This window comes from Pecten maximus, chromosome 13 (assembly GCF_902652985.1).
Source record: "Pecten maximus chromosome 13, xPecMax1.1, whole genome shotgun sequence".
NCBI classification, from domain to species: Eukaryota; Metazoa; Mollusca; class Bivalvia; order Pectinida; family Pectinidae; genus Pecten; species Pecten maximus.
In genome coordinates, this window is record NC_047027.1 from 20,270,312 (window position 1) to 20,294,753 (window position 24,442).

A 24,442-nucleotide genomic window follows, 5' to 3' on the forward strand; every position below is an offset into this window, starting at 1 on the left:
TTCGTTGGGTCTACTGCCCAGTGGGTAATATCCGTGGGGTCTACTGCCCAGTAGGTAATATTCGTGGGGTCTACTGCCCAGTGGGTAATATTCGTGGGGTCTACTGCCCAGTGGGTAATATTCGTGGGGTCTACTGCCCAGTAGGTAATATTCGTGGGGTCTACTGCCCAGTGGGTAATATTCGTGGGGTCTACTGCCCAGTGGGTAATATTCGTTGGGTCTACTGCCCAGTGGGTAATATTCGTTGGGTCTACTGCCCAATGGGTAATATTCGTGGGGTCTACTGCCCAGTAGGTAATATTAAAGGGTCTACTACCCATTGGGTAATATTCGTGGGGTCTACTGCCCAGTGTGTAATATTCGTGGGTCTACGGCCCAGTTGGTAATATTCTTTGGGTCTACTGCCCAGTAGGTAATATTCGTGAGGGTAATAATTATGCTTTACACATGGTCATTTAATATCTTATAAAGGTAGAAAATAATGTAGTTGTTAAGAAGGCGGTGATGCGCGAAATTTAATGTAAAACCCGCGAGCTTGTTCCGATAAGACAACCGCGAAATATCAGCCCTGTGAAATAACAAATATATAGTACCAATGCAAATTGAAATTTATTTTTGTATTTGTGTTCGTAGATAAGTTTAAACAATATTTTTATTGACATTCAAGTACGCACATCACAAATCATGTATACATATAGGATTGGAAAACAAGCTAAAAGCTTAAACTAGTTCCTTTTTTGTTCGTAGATTCGTAGATCTGTTGGCAATCACGTAAAACTTCAAACGAGTAGTTATTAATGGCGTACAGATTTAACCAGTTGTTTAATTATTCGTCATTGTCTCCCGAAATGTTCTCTTCTGTAACTAGTGGTTTCATTGTTCGTCATATTTTCCCGAAATGCTCTCCCCTGTAACTACTGGTTTCATTGTTCGTCATATTTTCCCGAAATGCTCTCCCCTGTAACTAGTGGTTTCATTGTTCGTCATATTTTCCCGAAATGCTCTCTTCTGTAACTAGTGGTTTCATTGTTCGTCATATTTTCCCAAAATGCTCTCTCCTGTAACTATTGATTTCAATGTTCGTCATATTTTCCCGAAATGCTCTCTCCTGTAACTAGTGGTTTCATTGTTCGTCATATTTTCCCGAAATGCTCTCTCCTGTAACTAGTGGTTTCATCGTTCGTCATATTTTCCCGAAATGCTCTCCCCTGTAACTAGTGGTTTCATCGTTCGTCATATTTTCCCGAAATGCCCTCCCCTGTAACTAGTGGTTTCATTGTTCGTATTATTTTCCCGAAATGCTCTCTTCTGTAACGAGTGGTTTCATTGTTCGTCATATTTTCCCGAAACGCTCTCTTCTGTAACTATTGATTTCAATGTTCGTCATTTTTTCCCGAAATGCTCTCTTCTGTAACTATTGGTTTCATTGTTTGTCATATTTTCCCGAAATGCTCTCTTCTGTAACTAGTGATTTCATTGTTTGTCACATTTTCCCGAAATGCTCTCTCCTGAAACTATTGATTTCAATGTTCGTCATATTTTCCCGAAATGCTCTCTCCTGTAACTAGTGGTTTCATGGTTTGTCATATTCTCCCGAAATGCTCTCTCCTGTAACTAGTGGTTTCATCGTTCGTCATATTTTCCCGAAATGCCCTCCCCTGTAACTAGTGGTTTCATCGTTCGTCATATTTTCCCGAAATGCTCTCCCCTGTAACTAGTGGTTTCATTGTTCGTCATATTTTCCCGAAATGCTCTCTTCTGTAACTATTGGTTTCATTGTTCGTCATATTTTCCCGAAATGCTCTCTTCTGTAACGAGTGGTTTCATTGTTCGTCATATTTTCCCGAAACGCTCTCTCCTGTAACTATTGATTTCAATGTTCGTCATTTTTTCCCGAAATGCTCTCTTCTGTAACTATTGGTTTCATTGTTTGTCATATTTTCCCGAAATGCTCTCTTCTGTAACTAGTGATTTCATTGTTTGTCACATTTTCCCGAAATGCTCTCTCCTAAACTAGTGGTTTCATTGTTCGTCATATTTTCCCGAAATGCTCTCTTCTGTAACTATTGGTTTCATTGTTCGTCATATTTTCCCGAAATGCTCTCTTCTGTAACGAGTGGTTTCATTGTTCGTCATATTTTCCCGAAACGCTCTCTCCTGTAACTATTGATTTCAATGTTCGTCATTTTTCCCCGAAATGCTCTCTTCTGTAACTATTGGTTTCATTGTTTGTCATATTTTCCCGAAATGCTCTCTTCTGTAACTAGTGATTTCATTGTTTGTCACATTTTCCCGAAATGCTCTCTCCTAAACTAGTGGTTTCATTGTTCGTCATATTTTCCCGAAATGCTCTCTTCTGTAACTATTGGTTTCATTGTTCGTCATATTTTCCCGAAATGCTCTCTTCTGTAACTATTGGTTTCATTGTTCGTCATATTTTCCCGAAATGCTCTCTTCTGTAACTAGTGGTTTCATTGTTCGTCATATTTTCCCGAAATGCTCTCTTCTGTAACTAGTGGTTTCATTGTTCGTCATATTTTCCCGAAATGCTCTCTTCTGTAACTAGTGGTTTCATTGTTCGTCATATTTTCCCGAAATGCTCTCTCCTGTAACTATTGGTTTCATTGTTCGTCATATTTTCCCGAAATGCTCTCTTCTGTAACTAGTGGTTTCATTGTTCGTCATATTTTCCCGAAATGCTCTCTTCTGTAACTAGTGGTTTCATTGTTCGTCATATTTTCCCGAAATGCTCTCTTCTGTAGCACGTCTGTCTCTGTCATCATGTTTATATCACCGTCATGAACCCACACATTAATGAAATATTTACATTTTCTGTAATGAAAAAGTACAAATGTAAATATATATCGTTAAATAGCTCAAGGGATGGATCTATTTTGATGAGAATGTTAAATATTTATATTAAGCATTGGTAAATACCCATCTTTATACTATATCGGATGTCAAGAATACTTTTAAACAGATCAATAAATCAATAGATCAACAAACAGACAGATAACAGTTTACACAACAAGAGGCCCATGAGGCTTAACGGTCACCTGAGTTTTGAAATATTTCTGTAAATTTGACCCTTTTTTACCCTGCCCACAAGCCCATGGGGCCAATAATTGCATACCAGCAAACTGCCTTCCAAAACTGCTAATTCCAATAGAAATGACACAAATGAGAGTCAAAAATGTGATTTCCTTATATGAACAACAGTAAAGGGTACCTCCTCCAAAGGGGCAAATATGAGACCCCAGGGCCATGAAATTCATAACTTTGGCAAAGCACCTTAAGACTCTTCCGCCTATGAAAAGTATTTGATTCTACCTTATTTGAGTCTTGAGAAGAGTTCTGAATTTTAAGCAAATTTGACCCTTTTTGGCCCCGCCCATCAGCCCCTTGGGGTCAGTCAGGGCCAACACGTGCATACCATCAAACTGTCATCTCATGCTGATAAATGTTAACCAAGTTAGAATAAATTCAAATAGAAATGAAACAAATGATAGTCAAAAATGTGATTTTTACCCCTCCCCATGGGCAAACGTGAGACCCCAGGGTCATGAAATTCACAAAGTTAAGCATCTTAAGACATTTCTATCTGTGAAGAGTTTAAAATTATACCATATCTTGAAGTTGACAAGATCTTTGAAATTAGTCAATTTGACCCTTTTTGGCCCCGCTCCTCAGGCCCCTGGGGGTGGGGACAATATAATTCACAATTTTGGTTGATATTTTTTGCTATGGAAGCTTCCTGCCAAATCTCGTTGAATTTGGTTGAGCGGTTTTGGAGAAGAAGTCGAAAATGTAAATTGTTTACAACGCACGACGCCGATCGCGATAGGTCATCTGAGACTTCGTCACAGGTGACATAAAAATGGATTCGCCGATTTGTGTTAACTTCGGGCATTGAACGGCGGGTGTCTTTACTTTCAATGAGAGACTTACCAATGTTAAGTTGTTAGATGTTATATTACAACAATTGCAAAGCAAGTTACATCAATTTATATTAATCACGTTTCCGATCGAACGTAAGACCTGCGTTTTAGTGGAACTCGTTAGAGTTATCACCCCTGTGAACACTGATAATTATTTAATCATACCCTAGAACGGAAAGCAATCTGATGAAATATAAAGGGGAGATCATTTCCCTCGGTTTGAGATAAAGAAAACACAAAATAATGTGTTGGGGGGTGGGGGATGGGGGGTGGGAGGTGGTTGTTTTAATTATATAACACTGAAAGAAAGGTTAATTGATTCCATTCATAAAAAAAAAAAAACAGTTTAATTATTTGTTTGAATGTTCAGACTTCCATATTTGGTGGAATAAAACATTCTTACTTGAGTAGGTTAAGTTTCTCAACCAAATCAGAATTATCCCTGTAACCACTAATATTTTACAGAGGATTGTGTCAGTGTTTATCCTTGTTTTAAAGTAATCGCTTTTTGACATATTGCACGCGTTCTCTTAGTCTAGATAGGGAACAAAAAACAGCATTGAAACGCATAGCATTTTTGCTACATAGCAAATGGTGGCGCAAAGATCACTCGTGTCAATTGTCATGACAATCAGTTGACTATTTCCTGACTGAGTCGTATCCCTTTAAATAATTTAACGATCACAAATGGCAGCGAAGCATGTCTTGTTTTTTTCACATTAGTTGTGGTAAACCATAATGATATACATGTAGTATATGATATGATGTATATTTCAATTCCATAGGGACGACAGTCTTTAGCCTTGAATTTCACATACTGTCTTTTACCAAGGACTGCAATACTGGAAAACAACAATTTGGCACAAATTCCCAACTCACGCTTCGTAAAAACATTGTATGATTCAAGAGGAATAACTCCTTAGAAGGGACCATTTGGTCGGGCACATTACCTTTTCACGTCCGATCGGGGAATCGAACCGCGGCTGTCTAGATGAAAATAACCAGGGGTAGACGTTTTCTGTAATAATAATGTATCCAGTATTTTATTTTATAAATATTTTTCCTCATATATGAAATTTTTTGCAAATTCTAGAATTGCAGTCATCCGTGATCAAATCAGATAAGTGTCACGTACACTCCAGACGTGGAATTAATGGAATAATTTTTTTCCTGTCGCCCTTTCTGGATTTTAATTCTGTTTGCCCCTAGCATTACTTATGGCCTTTAGTTGAGCGATCGTCCATATAAGGAAAGCTTTAGGTTCTGTCACCTGGCCGAGACCTATAATGTGACCTGGCGTGGATGTCTTCGTTAAACAATACATAACAAAACCAAACCCTAGCATTACTGTAGAGTACTAAGGAAACAATGAAGCTATATAACGGGCAACTTAAAATAGATTTTCAGCATGTATTGTGTCCATTACAAAATGGCCACAATAAAAAGTACTATTCACGCGAGTGTTTTTTGTGCAACCGTTTTAAATATTTAAATATCTAAATATTTTATCCACAACAATAATACCTCATTCCAACACCGAGGGTCACGATAGCGCAGTCGTAACATTTACAAAAATGTATATACATGAAATATAATGGGAGAAAATCGTGGTTTTACTATTTTGATTTACTCCGAGTATTCCAGTTTTCACACAAGGAAGACCTCTACTCCGCTATCGTCCATTATTAAGATATATTTTATTTTGTAAATAAATATGATTTATACAAAGATCATATTATTTTTTTATTTAAACATATCTCATTGTATCATAAATATACAATGGGGATATGACACAACTTTTGCAACCCGATATGAAGCCCCTTAGAATTTGAATGTAGTGATGTTATAATATTCCTGTTTGAAAACACAGTTGTAATCCAGTTTAATTGGAGTTGTCTCCCATATACCGTTATATCACTCAGTCAATCAGTCTTATTAGGACTAGATAACTGCAATCTAATTAAAATCTAGATTGTCATTCTCACTACGTTACATGAACATCTAACAACATCCCATAAGGGGTCACGTTCTGATGACCTCCGATATGTGTGTATTTCACTTTCAGGGCGAATTGTCAATTTGGCGATGTCATCGAGGTAAACCGTTTCGGCACACAATGTATACAATATATGCTTGTGGGACGAAATGACTTGAAACAAATTGACAGATTATACAAGCTATGCACTCTATAGTCTAGTCACCCTATGATTAACCCCAAAGAAATTGCAACAGAAACGATTTATGCTGGAAACATTTAATTATGTCATCATATACTACATATACAAAATCGACAAAAATCGACACGGGGGAAATATGAAAAAATCCTATGTGAAATTTGTTGTTTTACGATGTAACGTTGTTGGCGCCTACGGGCCGCCGTAGATATAATACACAGTAAAGAACGACAACTCCGCAAGACCGACGATGTAAACAAATGCAGACGACAGTAGTCATCGTAGTCATTGTGACGACGGTAAGTTAAAACAATACTCATAAATGATTCTCTGTGAATCAGAAATGATTATAAAAGCAAATTGTAAAATATGAATGCCCCTTTTGTCGTTAATCCGATAAATTTAACAAATAAGCCACCGTGTTACATTACGGCATCCTAGTCGACGATTCTAAGCAAAAATGTGGTTTATTTCACCTGTTTTAACAAAACCTGAATGTAGAATGATTTATATGAAGCTATAAGATTATATTTTATTAAGATTACATCGGGAAACCGTTTCTAGAATCTAAAAATTGAGGAATTAGTAACCCGAGGCTTCGCTGAAATGTAAATGTATGGAAGCCCTTAGATGACAATATTGCAAATATTGGTAATATTGCGTAATGCATTTGCAATTTATTTCTTCGGTCTGATTTCACTATTTTCTTTCTTTATATGCGTATATTTTATTTTTTTATCCTTTTCAAACACTTTTGTTTGTATTTGCTTATATTTTTTATTGTTTTAATCTTTCATTTTCAATTATTGCATTTTCTATGTTATACGGATACCCGGAAATAACCTGACAGACTGGTAAGTTATTTCAATATTCTACATGTAATTTCGTATCAATAATAATATGAACATGAATAATTTTGTTTCAACATTTCTGTTTTATTTAGTTATGCATGTATTTTATTTGTATTTTGATTTTATTTTACAATGTGTCATTAAATATTAATTAATTTCAAGATTTTTTTGATTTTTTCCATCAATAGGGATTTTCTAGTCTGTAAGTTCGATATTTGTTAAAAAAAATTTCACTCTTTTTTTTTTGTTCATTGCAGATAGTAATGGATGCCTGCATCTTTTGCTCAAAACCATTAGACGATAGCGAACCATTCTCTCAACTTCGACTGAAAGGGAGTGAAAGTATCAATCTAGTGAGCAGGCAGAGAGGCGACGGCATCGTAACATCTCCCGGTGAAAGAGTTCATCAAGGTTGCCGGCGTGATTACGTCAATCCGAGAAGCGTAAGACAAGTAAATGAGACAGACTGTTTGACCCCAAAAAGAACTCGTTCGACTGCTCCTGATTTCATTTTAAAAGAAAATTGCATTTTCTGTGGAAAATCTGCCAAGTTGAATGCAAAGAAGAGAGGTCATGATGTGTTTCCTGTCAGAACTACCGAATTCAAGGACAATTTGGAGGCAGTTTGTAAGGCGAAACATGATACATGGTCAGATGAAGTTCTGAGAAGGCTTCACGTAGCTCCTTCTGATCTACATGCCGCGGATGCTTTGTATCATCAACAGTGCAGCGTCAACTTCAGGACCGGAAAGAATCTGCCACTTTGCCACGCCCAAGATAATATACCTAAGAAGAATAACCCGGGTCGACCAAAGAAAACGACTTCTGAAGAAGCATTTTTGAAGATAGTTGGACTTATTGAGGAAAGGCGGGATGAACAAATCACTATCAGTCACTTAGTTGCAGAAATGGAAAAGATCTGTGGAAATGAGGCATACAGTTCTGTTCACATGAAAACGAGGATCAAAGACCATTTTGGAAGTTCCATTGTCATAACTGAACTTGAAGGAAAAGCCAATGTTGTCACACTCTCCAACAATGTATCAACGATTCTGCAGGACTTCTACAAACGACCTAAGGCTGAGAATGCAAATGAAGAAAAAAGGCAAGTTATCCTGACTGCTGTGAAATTGATAAGAGCAGACATTAAGGCAATGGATTCTTGCTTCAAAGACTTATATCCATCATCTGAGTATATCTCCTCTCGCCAGCAAAACAATGATTATTTACCAGATTCACTACAGCTGTTTTTGAAGGAAATGTTTAGCCCGACTGAATCTACAATCAAGATATGCTCTATTGGACAGTCTATTGTACAGGCATGTAGACCAAAGTCGCTGATAGCCCCACTCCAAATTGGTCTAGGTGTGCAAATGCACCATCATTTTGGATCGAAATTTCTCGTCGACACTCTTAATACTCTTGGATTTTGCTCATCATACAAGGAAATTCAGAAGTATGAACTGAACGCTGCAGCAGCCAATGGTAGAAACAGCACAGCGATTGATGTGGGATCTTTCATTCAATACGTTGCCGACAACGTCGACCACAACGTAAGAACTCTAGATGGCCATGGAACTTTCCATGGAATGGGTATGATCGCCGCGGTCACTCCTGAAGTTCGTAGACCAAAACCAGTACCACGCGGAAGTCCAACTGTACAAGTAGCTGACTTGGCAATGGTCAATATCAAATACTACAGAGATAATGACAACCGTCTATCAGAACTGAAGTTTGAAATTCTTCAGGACATAACAAACAACGACGAGACATGGAAAATAGATTTGCTGTCGCGATCATCTTGGCCATCACTGTTTCAAAAGCCTAGTTGGCCAGCGATAATGCACAAGGTCTTAGATGCTGCCTATCCTGGTAAGTCGTCTATAGTATTCCTCCCCATGATCGATCTCAATCCAAGCGATATGACATGTGTTTTTTCGACTCTGCATTTTGTCTGCAACGAGGCGAAACGAAACGGATTTACACCCATGCTAACATTTGACCAACCGCTCTATTGGAAGGCGATCACTATCATACATAATGAACATGTGGACAGTCCCCTGAAGAAAATGGTGCTAAAGTTAGGAGGATTTCATACCGAAATGAGCTTTGTCGGAAGCATTGGTCAAATAATGACAGGATCTGGACTTTCTGAGTTATTGGAAACCGTGTATGCACCAACAGCTGTATCACACATGATGACAGGAAAGGCTATTGCAAGGGCAGTTCGAGGACATTTCCTTGTAGATACGGCACTGACTGCCGTTATCTTGCACGAGTTGTATGACATACCAATACCAGAATCAACAGATGAACAGGAAGTCGTAGATAGTCTATCAGATGAAACCATTCAGAATGATGTCCTTGAATCAGCCAAACTGTTGGATTCATTGCTGGAAGGAAAGTCGTCGATTGAAAAGGTGTTTGAAAGTAAAGAGTTAGATAACATCCAATCAAATATTGACAAGTTCAGGCTCTCGCACAAGAATTCCAGAACATCTTGTTTGTGGTTTCAATATATGGATATGGTGAACATCCTCCGTAGATTCATCAAGGCTGAGAGAACTGGTAATTGGCAACTACATTTAAAGGTCATGCAGGAAATGCTGCCTTTTCTCGCCGCAGCAGGACATAACTTTTACGTAAAGTTAGTTCGGATTTACCTACAACAAATGAAACGACTTGAGGAAGAAAATTCATCTCTTTTTGAGTTTTTGCAATCCGGATACAATGTTGTCAGAAGAAGTGATGCTTACTGGGCTGGGATTTCCTCAGACTTGGCAATAGAACAAGCGCGTATGCGAAGCATTAAAACAACTGGTGGAATGACACGAGGAAGAGGCATGACTGAAACCCAGAGAGCTCAGTGGATTCTATCAATGCCAGACTGTTCTGAAATGAATATTGCAATGCAAGATTTCTTGGACGTTGTTTACAGCACAAGCATCCAGCACAAAGAGAACAGCTCCTCCCGTAGGCGTAGAGATACGAAAGATAGGGTTGCACTAGCAACTCAGATCATCAGTCGAAATCCATTTTTGGGGGAAACATCTCTCAGGAATATTGAGACAGGGGTCACAGCCGACAGTAAAGTCAACGTAGACAAGGCAAGAGAAGTGGGCATGGCTGTATTGAAATCAATGGACGGCAAATCTGTCGGTGACTTCTCTTTCAAGCGGAATCAACGAGCTGTAACCCTTGGCGAAAAGTCATCAATAAGAGTCAACGAAGACGTCATAACTGTTGATCCCCAGCTGCTTTTCCAGCGCTTTATTGCTGCTGCTAACAACATCTGCGACGACCAAAAAGAACTTTTCTCTTATGAGCTTTGTAGTCACCCTAGTTCATTATTTGAACCATCCGGTTTCATGAGAGCGGCGCAGAAATCATTGCTCCTCGATGCCATATGGAATCTCGGCGACTGTAGCGCATCTGATACACTTGAAGGAGAATTCCGTTACATCCTTGACGGCGGATCCCTTCTACATCGTGTACACTGGCCAAGTAATGCAACATTTGGTTACATTTGTCAGAGATACGTTGACTACATTCGACGATTGGGCACAGATTCCGTCGTTGTTTTCGATGGCTACATTTCCGGTCCAGATACAAAGGATGCTATTCATCTGCGACGTACACGTGGAATAGTCGGGACAAAAGTATGTTTTGACGAAAACACTCCATTCCGTTCCAAAAAGGATACATTCTTGGCAAACAGTCAAAATAAGCAGAACTTCATCAACCTGCTAAGCGAGAAGATCATGGAATGTGGAATAGAAACAAAACATGCCACTGCTGATGCAGACGTCTTAATTGCGCAAACAGCAATAACATCTGCAGTTTCAAAGCCTTCAATTCTGATCGGAGAAGATACAGATCTCTTAGTTTTGCTGTTACATTATGTTGCCGTCTCTGATCATCAACTCATTTTCAAATCTGACCATTCTGCTACTGCAAAATACAAAATATGGGACGTGAAGAAAGCAAAAACCGTTCTTGGAAATGCTATGTGTCAGATACTGCCGGTCATTCATGCAATCAGTGGTTGTGATACTACTTCGAGATTATTCGGCGTAGGAAAGGCGACAACTCTGAAGAAATTTCTCGAAAGTGACGCCTTGAGGGCGGAAGCAAGTCAGTTTCTCTCTCAGTGTTCCAAAGATCAAGTGATAGCATCAGGGGAGAAGATCATATGTGCATTGTATAACAGCTCACCAAATGGAAATCTGGATGAATTAAGGTATAGAAAATTTTCTAACCGTGTATTGACCAATAAAACGTTCCTACAGATTCATACTATACCACCAACATCTGCCGCTGCATCGTTTCATAGTTTGAGAACGTATCACCAGGTACAAACATGGACATCAGAGGCAAACCTGGATCCTGTAGACTGGGGATGGATGCTATTGGAGGACAGACTTTTGCCAATCAAAACAAACAAAGCTGCAGCACCCGAGTGCCTATTACGGATAATCCGTTGCCAATGCAAGACAAATTGTGACACTAAACGATGTACATGCAGGAAACATGGTATGGAGTGCTCAACAGTTTGTGGAGAATGTAAGGGTACCAGTTGTTCCAACTCGTCCCAACCACTGACTGATGAGGTGGATGACAGTATTATAACTGATACTTCACAGGATTTATAAAAACAAACACGATAGACTCAACGGCTTGTTTGACTCCAAGTTAGGTTTCAAGTATGCATATATTTTGTACATAGCATTACGTACATTGTACCCACAGTGCATTAAGTCAACTCGTGCATTGTCAAATAGTACTGTCTAGACTTAAGAATTTGTCAAGAAAACAATTTAATTGTCTAATTTTCATTCTTAATTTACTGTGTTGGGTAGTCAAACATAAAGACCAAATGCTTACCTGATGTATTATCGTGTCCATGATTCTAACATTTCAATTTGGACAAAACTCCCACGGATGCCTTGCAGATGACTTGTCATTTAGGACAACTCGCCCCTAAATATCATCATTCACACATGATATTGCATAAAAATATCACGTTTTCATAGCATTTTTTCTGTTTTACTTGCTTCAAAAACGCTTATTTTCATTGTATTAAATATTTTGTCATTTACGTAGATTGTGCCATTTTCATTGATTTTGAGTATCAGATATTCAAGTTCAAGACCCAAAAAATATAATTTCCCCTCATCTGGTCACTGTCGATTTTTGATATGTTATTCTTGTGTTTTAGTAGTCTTTAAAAACGTGTGATTTGTTTCTGTTGCAATTACTTTGAGGTTTGGCCATTTTTAGCGTAGGGTGACTAGACTACTAGTCATACTAATTCGGACATAACAAATTCACTTCCAAGATTCTGGAAGTACTCATTTGATTGGCTAATCCAAAAGGTCATCCCGACGTGACACTTATTGGGATGTTGTTAGATGTTCATGCAACATAGTGAGAATGACCATCTAGATTTTAATTAGATTGAGATAACCGTTTTTAGTACCACCATTACGCCGCTGAAATTGTAGCGTTTTCTGGCCATATAGACCATGAAACTGTGTGACAGGGTACGTACATTGTCGATTGGTATTTGGAATGCCTCGTTAAGTTAGTCGAGGCCGATTAAGATGGTTAAGAATGTTGGGAAAATTCGATTAAAAAAGCCCAACAAAACATCTCCGAGACTTTCTTTACTGATTTGAAAATGTGCTTAATTACTAGATAGATACATACACATAGACGTACATGTGATGCAAAAGATCCTGTCAAATTCGAGGTACGAAAAGGCCGAAGTCATCTATTGCGAAAACAGTAAATATACGGTTATGTTATATACATGGTCATATATTAAGTTCTTAATCTGAAACGGAAGATCCCTTAATACAGACGAAAGCAATAGAGCAAGAAAAAAAGTCTTGGTTTGTCACTTGGGCGGGGGAAGGGAGGCATAGTTCAGTCGCAGTCGGTTAAAGCGGCATGACACCAGGTGAAGATCCAAGAAGGTTGTTCTTCGCTCCCTACCCGTGTCAGTTTGTGTTTTTCTTCGGAAGCTGGGATATACCCTAGTCTATGATGTCGTTATAGTGTTCCTATACAAGTCTCAGAGTAATTACCCTAAATTACTCCGGATGACATGCGACGGACCTTCCGTGCGCTGTTTAGTGAAGTACCCATCAGCTACTACAAAGGGATTCCGTCACGGAAATACCATGGCTGTCCAGGGGGCGATAAACCCAGAAAACAAAAAAGTCACTTTAGAAAGGGATACACTTGATGTAAACATAACATACGAAATATGTATTAAAATGTAGGAAGTGGAAGTTTGATAAGCCCGAATTATGTCCGAGCGTCACAGTATCTCTCCATAAATTGTATATAAATGGCTGGTTAAGTGAAATACATACCATACCATCATTCGGTGACCTTGGATATTGCCAGTATAGTGGTCACATTTCAACACAACACTTCCAAATGATCTATATACAAAACACTAGTTTTGTCACAAGAACTTAGATTCGTGACTACACGATCAATCTAACAATGTTAGAACAATCAGTCTCGAACCATCCAAACAGCATCACCCAATGTTAATATTCTCATGGTGTCTTTTTTAGACCATTGGATATATTTTGCATATTGTTTTCAATAGCAAATCCTCTGATACGTCCGTGAACATACGTATATAGTTTGCTTACAAAAACATACCTTCAGATCAATTCTTATGGTTCAGGAAACAACACACACATAGCAACACTCCACAACATACAGCACTCTGATATAAACAAAAACCTCTACAGGGTTAATTGGGTTTAATTGTTTAGCGTTCTAGTAACGGCCAGGATTATTTAAGGACGTGCAACGTTTTGGAAGTGGAGGGAAGCCGGAGTACATGGAGAAAAAACATCGACCTGCGGTCAGTACCAGGCAACTGCTCCATGTGCATTTTGAACCCGCAAACCAGAGGTGGATTGGTTTGGTTTATTTTGTTTAACGTCCTATTAACAGCTAAGATCATTTAAGGACGGCCTCCCGTGCGTGCGACATGTATGCGTGTGGTGAGTGCGTATGTGTCTTTTGGGAGGCTGCGGTATGTTCGTGTTAAGTCTCCTTGTGATAGGCCGGAACTTTTGCCGATTTATAGTGCTATTTCACTGAAGCATACTGCCGAAGACACCCAGCAGCACAACCCCCCCGGTCACATTATACTGACAACGGGCAGAATTGGAGGGTTAGTTATAAAGTTTCGAGTAGAGAGTTACACCAAGGTATTCTTAAGTAACCATCAAATATAACCACATTTCTAGGTTAAAACATACTTTGATAACCGCCATCAACAACTTGTAATCCACACTCAAGATATATGCCATTCATTCTTCTTGTCACTCACAAAGCTGTATACAAAGCTATTTAAGAAAGCTGCTGTACTGTATAAGTTTGGCATTGTATCCCCCGAACACTACCCAAAGAATATCCTTCTCGTCCATCCCAGCAGCCCAGGAACAGTCGATGTCTTTGTGTAAGACCCGGATGAACTCTCCACGTCCACTTACGAGAAGGTGAAGGTTGTTGGCACAGTCCCCGATAACCAGATTCCCGTGACTGTCATATACAACGCTCAGTGGGCTAAATGGTTCTGACCAGACACGTTCTGCTTCTAAAGATGTACGAGGGACCTCTCCACTATAAACAAACAGTTTCTTTAACTTTTTATCCAGCACAACAACATGCGTTTTTCCTTCTTTCCCGTCTGCGTTACGGTCAATCACTGCTAGGTTGTGGGTTACAGGACATTCAGCAATCCTGAAAGGGGAATTCACTACCGGTCGTCCTACTCTTGACTCGGTAGTACGGACTATTGTGCCCGCACGAGTAAACTGTGTGATGTTCTCGGGCATTCCCACGACGACATGGCTACACGATGTTATACATAAACATCCGGGGGTCTCTTTGGTGGTAAATCTATGTATCAGTTGATCTGAGACCAGTTCCAGGACATTGTGTTTGTCATCACACATCCACAGATTTGTAGTGACTGCGGCACTTATAGTGGTCGTACGAGCGTTATGATGGATCTCCCGTACAACTACGCCCTTCCTGTCCAGGAGCGTTAGTGTAGGCCTTGTACTGCAGCAAGTCCACATCCGCCCGTCAGTGCCGGGGCATATGGATCCGATAGGGCACGACGACACCCATTCGTCAATGACAGTAGCCTCGTGAATGGCTGGTTTTGTTTTTGAATCCATAGCACGTAGAGCTTTTTGTCTGGCAATGACTGAATATTCCTGATTGGTTTGCTGTTTTAAACCCGGAATATATGGCGACCTGTCTTCTTTGTCAGAAGAACTCTTCGCGGTTCGCTGCTTTGAAACAGCGACGTTCGGCGACCCTTCTTTTTTGTCAGTTACCGAAAACTCGTGTTTGGAATGCAATGATAGAACCATTGGTGAGTCCTGCTTGTCAACGGCCCTCGTTTGAGACTCTTTCTGATTATGTAATCGGGACAAGTCTCCTGGTTCTGTTGTTGACTTTAGGTTACCTTGTAATTGGAATGCCTTTCGTTGTGGTCCTGATGTACATGCTGTTCCCAAAGCTTGTTTCATGAGGTTTTCTGCATAAATATTCGGAGTAAATTGAGCTGTACCGAGGGTAGGCATAACTGGGGAATTTCCAACGGACGAAATTTCACCTGCTGTGTCGTAAATTAGTATGCTGCAACCGCGTTGAAGTGCAATCTTACAAGCGCTCACCTGTTCTTTTAGCTTTTTGTTGTATTTTTCGAGATCTTCTTTGTATGTTTCAAGCATCTTGCTGTTGTTTCGTTCCATTTCACGAAAGTTGCACAGTGGTTCCGATGTTAACCGATCAAGGTCTTCCTTCAATTTTTTGGTTTGGTTTTTCAACTGATTTGAAAGTTTTGCAAAATTGGTGATGTTTTCTTTTAAATGACCATCAATCTCATTGATAGACTTACCAATTAGCGCAAGTTCAACATTCTCATTTTGATCAATGAAGTTCTTAATGTCCTGCTTCTTTTGTGGAATAATTTCACTCAATGCACACAGTACATGACCCTTGTGCTCGCTTGATAAACAAAGCATGCAGGCAAGCTGGGTGCATTCTTCACAAAACAGTTCCAGCATCCCACCATGATGAACACATGATGTTGTGCCTACCTTTCGAAGGGGAATCTGAGACGAAGTAGCCATGCTCTGTAATTACCTCCCTTTGAACTGAAAAATGAAAAACCAGTGGATACTATCCATGTTATTGTTTTCAAATCAACATAACACTTATTAATATCAGATAATTGGTAATGTCATATTGATAATTGGGTGACCTGATACACATGGCTGGCGTTGTCGATGAACTACATACAAGAAAATAACATGCAATAATATTTCGGATTTTTTTTCTATCACCATAAGTCGTTTAAAGACTGTTCCTATGTGCGAGATACATATATAAATATGAAGCCATTAGAATACCTCATTTGAGACCTCGTCTCAGGTAACATGAAACAACCATTACCTAACCAAAACATGAATAGCTCATTCAGAATATTCTTATTATTCTTCCCCAATGCACCCATTGTTAAACACAGATTTAACAGATACGCTGGCCTGTCAGCATGCCGTGCAATGCAATACATTTGATTGAACTTCTATGTGTTCCTAGTCGATTCCAACTTGTTCTTAACCTCAAAAATGAATTTGTAGTTAAGTTTATCATGCTTTGCATATACACATTGCAAAAACTACATTTAACATATGAACAATCATGCAGAAGTGCACCTATTGTCAGGAAGTACCATAGAAAAGCATTGCCATCTCAACTTCATTTTGGATAACATACACTTACACTTTACAGAAGCTTTTTGTTAAACAGGAAGATAATTGCTATTTTTGAGTGTGTTTAACTGCATTCCTTGATGGTTACATATGATGCTTCAATATCATTTTTGAATTTAAGCAACTTTGGAGCTGACCTAATGTTAAGTATAAAATCCTGTGTTTTAATGTTATTTCTTTCAATCTTACATGTTGTACCTAGAAAATTCACGAAATACTACTGTTGATTAAACTTGTTATCACTTACACAGATTGAAATTACATGTTGACTGTGTATTTACCTTCAATGAAACCTGATAGTCGTTGTAGAGTGTTGTGTAATCACTAGACTGTGTCAAACAATCGATGTATATTGTACACGCCACCAATATAATACAGGTGTGCGGCGAGATTCACGTTTTGATTTACTATAAATAGCACAATCTGCATGACTGAATTGTTATAACGACCTTTAACGGTCATCTATATAGCAGAATAGTGTTGAATTTCAAACACGAATAAATACCTTAAGATTTGCACAAAAAAAGTCATGTAATATACCAAAATGTTTGTTGGGACATGTAGCTTCTTACAATCACCAATATTATGCTATAGATGCTACCAGTTTCTTCTGTAGAGTAACTTTGTGGTCAGATTTGGCATGGAATATTTCTAAGTCACGCAAATGATCAAACCTGAAAAATAGCCATGCTGTTATGTTCACAAGTGTCTATAGCACAGGATAGGAGCATTTGTTTGACCAGATTTTACTTTATGTACGTATAAACACTTATTTTGTTTTGACCTTGAAATGCAAATGGCGGCTGAGAATAATATTACACAAAAATGGCTTACAGGAGACATTTCAGTCAATAACAAAACTCCTATATCGTACTTTTAAGACATCTCATCAAAGTAACATGAACATTTTAATGTCAATTTGTTAAACTGTTGAGTTTGCAGCCTTTTTCAGAAATAGGCATATTTTACCCCAAACTCAGCGGTTGAACATTTTTTCATAAAAGCAGTTTTCTTGCCACTTCAAGAATACTTTATATTGTCTAATAAGAGCATATTTGATGTTTTAAATACCTTCTTATATGCCGTATTTGTGTGATATCATTCACGGCCGCCATTTGCAATTCAAGGTCAAAATAAAAACAGCGTTTATACATATGATAACGTAAAATCTGGTCAAACCAATGCTCCTATATTGTGCTTTAGATACTTGTGAGCAAAACGACATGGCAAGTTTGCGTTATATATGTGATACAAATGAGTAAGTTAATTATGTCCCCCTGAAACATGCATTTTTCTTACGTTTTGTTGAAATTTACAAACAGCTTAACAAATTACATGTCAACAGCAAGACCCAGGGTTTGCCATGATACATACTAAAAGTCCATCATGTTACTTCTGTGACATTGCACCATAATAGGGATTTATAGGCCTGTAAAATATCAATGTTTTGACTGGATTTGCTGTTTAGATGCCCCTTAAGCGTCACAATATTTTTTTTCAAGTTGTATTTTCAATATCGAGTCAGTACTAATACCAGAGAAAATATTTGTCACGGAATATGTTGTTACAATAGTATATACAAACAATCGCGGGTGAAAAATGATGTCATTGACAGTAAATTATCATTAGTAGCATGATAAGATAGATATATCCTACCTGGAAGCGCATGCATATAAATTTTGCCCCCGGTGCACAGACCCTCTCCTGGTAACGGAATCACGTGACCACCTGGTTTTATTCTCGACCTCGTCAGCAGTCTATACAGGTCTCACGCAAGTAATTCAGCCCCTATATTATATTACCAATGAATTAAAGCTATAATTAATTCATTTGAAGTTTAATTCAAGTCAGCAATGGCTGAAGTTATAGATACAAACCTGTTACACAGTTTAAAACCCAAATGTTGACAGGTTTAAAGCCTTCTAAGGATCTGCTGTATTACCGGGTGTTTACATACACAACCGGTGCTATTTTGGGAAAATACCTGGTCATTTTGCACCTATGTGAATACGCCAGTATGTACATCTCAGCACAGCAAAATCAGTATATTCTGACAGTTTGGAATATGTACTTCAAATAAATATCAGATATCTCAACATCACACCTAAACATATCAATCAAAATAATATTTTAATGTGGAACTTTATTTTCTTGCCAGACTACTTTCGAATACAACACTTGCTGATTGGTTGATTTGCTTGCGGGAGACCTATACACAATCTAGAATGGAGGGGAGGGTGGTAACTCTGGTAGATTAGTATATACTTTACAGAAAACAATCGGGACCGACGGCAATGTGGTATTAAACTATTGAAGGGTATCCGCGCCTTAAGTCCATATATCTTTCATGTAACTTTCTTACATTATTGAATGATATCCCGCCTAAATTCTATGTATCTTTCCTACATTATTGAAGGGATATTCCCATCTGAAGTCTATGTATCTGTCTTACATTATTGAATGGTATCCCGCCCAAAGTCTATGCATCATTCTTACATTATTTTATTGAAGGGTTTGGTTTGGTTTTACTTCCTATTAACAGCTAAGGTCATTTAAGGACGGCCTCTCGTGCGTGCGACATGCATGCGTGTGGTGAGTCGTTTGTGTGTTTTGGTAGGCTGCGGTATGTTCGTGTTAAGTCTCCTTGTGACAGGCCGGAACTTTTGCCGATTTATAGTGCTACCTCACTGAAGCATACTGCCGAAGACACCCAGCAGAACACCCAGCCCGGTTACATTATACTGACAACGGGCCAACCAGTCGTCCCACTCCTAACGTGGAAGAAATGTAACGCTCCCGAAAATAACGTCAGGAGACATGAAAGAAAATACTTGTAGGTTATACTCGCTGAAACCTAATGCTTACCAGGAGTATACACACGTGCCAATGTGAAATATTTATCAATGTTAAAAACATACACACACAAACACGCACACATTTATGATTATTTCAAATTTCCATCAGTTCATCATTTTCAGTATGAAATACTCCATCATAAAAGCACTGACATACTTCATTGGAACTCAATCTACATGCATAATTATGGTTTGGTTATGTTTGGTTTTATTGGTTTAACGTCCTATTAACAGCTAAGGTCATTTAAGGACGGTCTCCCGTGCGTGCGACATGCATGCGTGTGGTGAGTGCGTATGTATGTTTTGGGAGGCTGCGGTATGTTCGTGTTAAGTCTCCTTATGATAGGCCGGAACTTTTGCCGATTTATAGTGCTACCTTACTGAAGCGTACTGCCGGAGACACCCAGCAGGACACTCCAGCCGGTCACATTATACTGACAACGGGCGAACCAGTCGTCCCACTCCTTGTATGCTGAGCGCTAAGCGCAGGAGCAGCAACGACCATTTTTAAAGACTGATATGTCTCGGCCAGGGGACAGAACCCAAAGCCTTCCTCACAGGGGCGAACGCTCAACTAAAGGCCAAAAGTGAGGCATTGTCAAGGGAGACATTAAGAAGAAGAAAGCTGATAAAAAAGAAAAGAAAAGATAAGATGACAAATTTAGTCGCCTCTTACGATCATGCAATTGGGGCAGCAGGTACGATTCTTACGCCCTACCTGCAGGGCAGCGTTAGGAAGAAGAAAGTTATTAAGAAGAGAAAAGATAAGATCCCAAATTTAGTCGCCTCTTACGATATCATGCAATGGGGGCAGCAGGTACAATTATTACGCCCTACCAGCAGGGCAGCTATCAAGATAGACAAAATAGACAAATACTATTTGTCGAGTCGTGCATTTTATCTACGAAACAGTAATGGGTATAATGTTTTAAGTGTAATAATGAACGTTATGTGTACCATATTTATATCAGAACATTAGCCAATATTTACATCTCTTAATTCTTCCGTTTACTGAACTCTGACTGCGAATAAATTAGCGTACAGCAGTGAAAAAAGGCTCAGCGGATTAATAAGCGCGGGAATGGGTAACATGATTATTTCGTCGTCTTTTTGTGATGTTACCGGAACGTCAACTAGACGGCGCCATTTTGAAAGAAATGATCAACGCAATTTTAGCGCATCTCCTGTTACCCGATGATTTCTGCAAAAACACTTAGTGTATTTTGTTAAAAACTAAACTGAACATTGCGGAAATAGGTGCATATTTAATTTCCCCACGAGGAAGGCTAACAAAAAATGGCTAAAGCGTACACTTCTTGGAGAACATCAGACCTCGTCACTACCAAATCTGTGTCGATACACGGAGTGCCGACAATCATAGTTTATCTGAGGATTGTGAATAATCACAATATATCAATTAATCAAAAACGTAAAAGGTATTAACCAAAAATGTTAATGTGAATGTAATTTTAAGTTTAAACCGCATGTTGCGAAAAATACTTCAACTTTCACTTTGTCAGTGCATTCGTGATCGCAGCTTCAATCGGCTGTCATGGCAACGACGAGGACGGTGGTTTCATCACAGTGACGAATTTACAAACTTGCATGTGTACAGCCGAAAACTTCTAACTATACCTTATGTCTTTTTGAATCATCTGTGAATAATTAATTGAATTAATTAAGATCCATTGCATTCGTTTATTAACGTTTGTTCGTTTCTATATGCCGATTTCGATACTTAAAACACTGAAGAGTTCCAATATTGGAGAATGAACATTAACACTTGCTCTATGAATCGTCCTAGAGCACCCGACTACCCTAAATCAATACTTATGAAAAAGGTAAGAGCGTGAAGGTAATTGTATGAGAACAACGAAAAGTGCTGTACATTCTTATGAAAATGACAAACATCGTCAAAATTACTTAAAAAGTAGTCAATTAATCGGCACTTCTTCAATTAACACCAGTTTATAACGCCGTTATGTAACCATACTTGAATAAATAGAAGAATGTACAGCACTTTTTCTCGGTTTCTTAGCACGATGAATAAGTGTATCATATTTGTTTGTACGACAAAATACGTTGGTCGGGTGCTCTGGCCATATTTACCGACCAAGTGTTAATGTAGTCCTTCGTGCCGGTCACGTGACCACGCGAGAACACGAGGAACGACGAAAACATCCCGATAAAGACGTTGGACACCTAACATTAAAATCCGATCAAAAAAACAAAGAGAACTAACCGGGAAATCATTAAATATTGAATTTATATTAAAACATGACGTTTTTTGTTCTTTTTAATTATAAATGCAACATTTACCCACATGCGCGGGTTTCACCACATTTTGTGACCCCTCGGGTGGAATATCCCTATCCTACATATACACATATGAAAGAGTCTTATAGTCTTACTCCATAGGGACTCTATTGCCAATTATCAGCACCCTAGTACAATTATAAAATGATGTATTAATACCTTTCAACACTTGCACCAAAAACTTAACGCAGAAATATTCTAAGTCCAAATTTTTTCAAAAATCTGTTTTTTCCAAAAAATCTTTTAATTTAACTCCGGCAGGGGATAGTTTGACCCCCACAGGGACCATATTACCATAAATTACTTTGCCTTTCAACACTTGCACCACAAATTTAACATTTGGAAAACCAACGCCGACGCCGGAGTGACGACATAAGCTCTCGCTCTTCTTCGAAGAGACGAGCTAAAAACTGAAGGCTGAGTTGGAAACAAGTCAGGAAAGTGGTAGTTTCTTGTTAGATGACTCATTATCAACTCCACCAACTAGTACTACTCACAGCACTTCACAAACTGGTATTAACCAAAAATGTTGAGTATATTCTTTTAATTCTGTTAAAAATAATTGTGTCTTTACGTAGATTCACTAGAACTATATTATCAACCATGACTGCCTTAGTTACCAACGTCGCAACACACCCTGAAATTATTTTCCTCGTCTTGTATTTAAACGATTTGCTTGATATAAATACAAGGATTTTATCTAATTTTTACTGCGTATACGGTAATATGCCCGCAGTTAGCAAAGAATATATCATAACGCGTTAACAATGGGAAATGTTCGTTGCCAACTGCGGGCATACTACCGTATACGCAATCAAAATGAGGTACAATCCTTTATCATACACGGTAATATATTCAAAAGGTAACGGCCAATGGGTATATGGAGTCGGAGAAACGACCAGGCAGGACCTGAGGACGGATGTAAACGACACGCTAACAGCCTTGGTTATTTGAGATCATATATCAACAAACATCCAAAAATTCTCTCACATATTGGAAAAAGTACTTGCATGAGGATATATACGTATACTTTGGGTGGTCTCGTGGCAGTGTTAGCACACTTGCCGCCATCTTGGCGGCCGTGGTTGGAATCTCCGATCGGACTTGGAATGGTATGGGATCACATGCCAAAGGTAATAATTCAAACATCATGTCATGCTTCAAGCTTTGGAGTACCAGTGGTTTTCTTTCATTTATACAATCCAAGATTGAATTAGACAGCAGAAAGTTAATACACTTACTGGATAAATCACAGAACTATCAAACCCCCTTTATTTCTTATAGAATACAATGGATACACAAAAAGAATTCACTAACGTAAGGAGAAGTGCCCTACAGATGGCAGGACTCGTCACACTGACATCAGTAGGAAAATGTACCGATGATAGATTAAAGATGGCCCCTGACCTCTATGAAGATATTGAAAACAGCTCAAATAACAGTATGAAAGTATTTATAGAAAGAACAGAATATACAAAGTCAGTACGAAAGGATCTTGCAGCATCAAAAAAGCGCCAGTTTGAGCTGGAAGAACACCGCCAGGCAAAAGATAGTATTAAACAAGTCAGGAAAGTGTAAGTTTCTTGTTAGATGACTCACTATCAACTCCACCAACTAGTACTACTCCCAGCACTTCACAAACTGGACCGTTCGAGCAGGAGACCCCCCACAAATAATACCGACTTAGTGCCATACCATCTATTAGCGACTAAACGTTTGGTTTGTCAACTTCATATCTAGTTTGAACATTCTTTTCTTGCTAGACCCATGTTTACAATGACGTTAATTTTATCCGGTGTCGCTCCCATACGATGAACACATAAAGACAGAGAAGTGAGGAAAAAAGGAAGGATTTAGGATTCGAAGTGTTGCAATGGGAGCAGATTTATTTAGGACTCTTAAATGTCCCCTAAAATCCCACTGTTAGTCATTATTAGCTCCCCTGGACCGAAGGTCCGGTGAGCTTATGCCATGGTGCGGCGGGGCCAAAAGGGGTCAATATAGCTATATTGATATTAACTTCTCTGAAACCAAGCAATGGATATCGCTCATATTTGCCTGGTAGCATTACTATGGGGTGGGGATTAAAAATTGTACAAATGATGGAGCTGAACCCCCAGGGGCCTGAGGGGCGGGGCCAAATGTGGCCAATTAGACTATATTGATATAAATGACTTCTTCCCTGAAACCGAGCTATGGATATTACTTATATTTGCCTGATAGCGTCACTATTGTGGGCCTGAGGGGCGGAGCCAAGAGGGGTCAATTTGGCTAAATTGATATTAACAACTTCTCCACTGAAACCAAGCAATAAATATTGCTCATATTTGACTGAACATTCCTTTGGGGTTGGGATTCAAAATTGTACAAATGGTGAGGCTGACCCCCGGCAGGGCCAAGAGGGGTCAATTTGGCTGAATTGATATAAACAACTTATTCTCTGAAACTAAGCAAGGGATATCGCTCATATTTGCCTGGTAGCAT

At 38.9% G+C, this 24,442-nt stretch overlaps 1 protein-coding gene across 1 annotated transcript; it reads right to left on the minus strand.

The window, feature by feature from the left end:
• Positions 1 to 14,342: 14,342 nt before the first annotated feature.
• Positions 14,343 to 16,162, minus strand: LOC117340524. Its single transcript, XM_033902284.1, has one exon. It carries the CDS (start codon positions 16,143 to 16,145, stop codon positions 14,343 to 14,345), a length of 1,803 nt encoding a protein of 600 aa, XP_033758175.1. The 5' UTR covers positions 16,146 to 16,162.
• Between the last annotated feature and the right edge of the window lie 8,280 nt (positions 16,163 to 24,442).

Coding starts and splice junctions, on each gene's coding strand:
- LOC117340524 (XM_033902284.1), bottom strand. CDS start 16,145: ATGGCTACTTCGTCTCAGATTCCCCTTCGAAAGGTAGGCACAACATCA.